General features: G+C 48.8%; 1 protein-coding gene across 1 annotated transcript; it reads right to left on the bottom strand.

Annotated features, from left to right (window-relative positions):
* Positions 1–2,925: 2,925 nt before the first annotated feature.
* Positions 2,926–3,417, bottom strand: LOC107469812 (uncharacterized). The gene has a single exon (XM_016089189.1). The coding sequence runs from the start codon at positions 3,415–3,417 to the stop codon at positions 2,926–2,928; it is 492 nt and encodes a 163-aa protein (XP_015944675.1).
* Positions 3,418–3,420: the final 3 nt, after the last annotated feature.

Here is a 3,420-nt window from a genome sequence, read left to right as displayed (position 1 = left end):
ATGAGCATAACGGCGTTGGTTGCGCCTCTCATAACGGTCCAATTTCTTGTGAAGGTCTTCAAGGCATTGGGCGGCCGATTTTTGTGATGTAGATGAAGTGGTGGTGTTGCGAGTTGGTGTGGGTAGTCTGATGTCCTTGGCGGCTTCCGGAGGCTTGAGGCATCTCTTGGTCGGAATTATATCACCATCGACCGGAATTGATGTTCTCCTATCTTTAGCCTCTCGGTTGACGCCGGCTTTTGCAACCAATTCTGTCACCAAAGCGGGGAATGGTAGATTGCCTTTGGCATGAATGCGCCCCATGGATTGGCGGATGGCATGCGAAATGTTGACCGGCTTCTCGGTTAAGATGCACCATATCAATAAGGCCAACTCGGCGGTGATGGATGACCCATGTGTACTTGGGAGCACATAGTGAGCTAGAATTTGGGCCCATGCCGTGGCTTCTTGAGTGAGGTGGCAGACATCTAAACCCTTGGGTCTTTGCTTTATGGTCCCCCGAATCCAATATGCGTCGGGTAAAGCAATGACGCGGAGGATCGCGCTCCAATCGAATGCACGGTCATCGCATGTAGCCAAGGCTTCTTCGTAGGCATCATATACATCCGATGATGGTTCAATCCCAAGGACTTCTTGGATGGTTTCCACTGTGACCGACACTTGCTTTCGGCGCACAAATATTGATGTGAGAAGGGGGGAGTGGTAGTTGGAGTAAAATTCCACTACCCATGAGAGATTTGCCTCCTTTGGTTGCCTCAAGAGGAACCTCCATTGCCTCCGATCAATGTGTGGCATCACAATCGGACGGAGGTGAGCCGGTAGGACTAGGAGGGGTTCCGAATGATAATTCCTTTCGATCATTCTTGAGTAAACAAGTTCGCAGTAACGGTTGGGAAACTTGTTCGAATCCTTAGGAGGGTTGTCCTTCTCTAAAACATCAACGGGGCCCTTAGTCTTCCTTAAGAGCGGCTTGGCTGTTACGTCGTGGTGCGCTTTATTGGAAGTTGGCTTCTTGGGGGCTTTTCCTTTGTTCTTTTTGATGACCATCCTATGAGAACAAAGAAAGGGAAAAACATCAAACCCAAATAAGTGGAAGTAAATGTGATTATACAATGAAAAGTTATGCCGTAGAATATGGGTATCATTGTCACATGACAGTTGCAACATGTAACTAAGATAACATGGGAAGAGCAAGGCAAATCATATTCGTGTGGTGTAAGGGTAATTTAAGCATGCAAGTAAGGAAGCATGAGAGGCACATACCCTTAAGGACCACAAATGGAAAGTAATGTTAAGAAAAGTGTGAGTGGATGGATTGGAGGAAATGGGGATGCGCCTAAAAGTGATAAGTTGAGAGGCAATTTAGTCAAAGTGGGCTCAAAAGTCAAGTATGCCTTTCATCGAACACTTGGTGTGCATTCTTTTGTAGTGTGTGATTAGAAGATGGTGAAAGCAATGGAGTGATCCACAATCCAATATTAATGATTACGGTCCACAGTGATTGTAAGAAAAACAAGCAACACAACTCATCTACTAATGCAAGTGAAGTGGAGACCCAAATACCCATGAAGAGTTAAGTTGAGGGAGAGGAAAAAGGAAAAAGAAAACAAAAAAACAAAAACTCCTAAAGAGGTAACTAAAATAAAAGAAGAAAGAAGCTAACTAAAAGAAGGTGAGATTAAATGAATAAGAATCACAAGAGATGGTGGCTTAGTATAGTACCTTGTGAGATGATGAAGAAAATGGGAGAGGAGGTTGTGGTGTGGGTTGATGGGGAGTGGTGGAGAAGGTAGTAAGTTGTAGAAGGTAGTGTAGAAGAGGGTATGGAGGGATGAGGGTGAAAGGGGGGTGTGTCCCTTTTTCAAGTTGGATGTGTAGTAGAAGGTCTGGGAGGGGAAAGAAAATGTGAAGTGAAAGTGAAGGGGTGAGTGTGCCCCTGTTTACATTGGCGCCGATCATCCGCGCGTGCGCGCGCAGTACGCGCTCACGCAGGGAGGCGAGGGGGGAAGGGACGCGCGCGCGCACGTTGCGCGTGCGCGTCCATGCGCTTGGGCTGGGGGCACAAGGGAGGCACAGGGGTGGCACAACTCTCTGGACGCAGTACTAGAGATTGCTTCAGGACCTTTGGCGCGCGCGCGCACAGTGCGCGCACGCATCAACGCGGTTGTGCCCCAAGCATGAGAAGGGCCTGGAGGGGGCTCAACTCTCTGTGAAATGGCTCAGAGAGGAGTGCAGGATCAAAGGGCGCGTGCGCGGCTATGGCCCGCGCGCGCATCTTGTGCTCGCAGTGTATGGACGCGTGCGCGCCAGGTGCGCACACGCGGCAGAGGTTTTGGGCTGGTGGCTTGATATAGGCCTGAGAATGGCTTAACTCTCTGGAATATGTACCAGGAGTGCAGCAGGGCGATCGGCGCGGACGCGCACAGTACGCTTGCGCGTCGATTGGCAGATTTCGCCCAGGGGCGCGGACGCACCATGTGCGCGTGCGCGCGAGCTTCCTGTGCTTCAGGCATGGTCCTGGCATGGTGTGGGCGCAACTCTCGGGTGAATGTATGGAGGGTTGTTATTCGTGATCCACGCGTCCGCGCACGGTGCGCGTCCGCATAGATGACCGTTGAGTGCCTTAAGGGCGCAGCGCAGAGGGGGGTGTTTTTCCTAAATTTGCATGTGTTTACATCACTTTTGATATTTCAACTCCCCCCTCCATACAGTTGCTTAGGCACTATAGCAGGGCATTTTGCTTGGTAAAACATCAATGAATTTAACACAAAACAAGAAAGAAAAACGGGGAATCGACATTAAAATCTATCTAACAATCATGAAGTCAAGTGTCTATGTACAAAGCTCAAAGGAAGATCTTACCATGGTGGGGTGTCTCCCACCTAGCACTTTTGTTTAACATCCTTAAGTTGGACTTCCAGCAGCTCATAGTGCTTGTTCAAGAGTTACATCCCTCAAGAGGAACACTTCAAATTCCTTGGAGTTCTTTCTTTGCTCACCATGATACAATTTGAGACGGTGCCCGTTTACCTTGAAGATGTCCGGGCTTGTCGGGTGGCGCAAGTGGTAGACCCCATAAGGTTCTACTTTCTCCACTTGGTATGGTCCATCCCACCTTGATATAAGCTTTCCGGGTAGTAATCTCAACCTTGAATTGTAGAGAAGGACTAGGTCACCGGGTCGGAACTCTCTTCTCCTAATGTTCTTGTCATGGATGGCTTTCAACTTTTCCTTATAAAGCCTAGCGTTGTCGTAAGCTTCTAATCTCAAGCATTCCAATTCCGCCAATTGAAGCTTTCTCTCTATTCCGGCCCCACCCAAGTTCATATTACACTCCTTTACGGCCCAATAAGCTTTGTGTTCAATCTCCACCGGTAAGTGGCATGCTTTACCATATACAAGCCGGAAGGGGCTCATGCC

Source organism: Arachis duranensis, chromosome 10 (assembly GCF_000817695.3).
Source record: "Arachis duranensis cultivar V14167 chromosome 10, aradu.V14167.gnm2.J7QH, whole genome shotgun sequence".
In the NCBI taxonomy this organism is placed as follows: domain Eukaryota; kingdom Viridiplantae; phylum Streptophyta; class Magnoliopsida; order Fabales; family Fabaceae; genus Arachis; species Arachis duranensis.
Note: the sequence above shows the minus strand (reverse complement) of the source record. Positions and strands in the feature narration are given on the sequence as shown.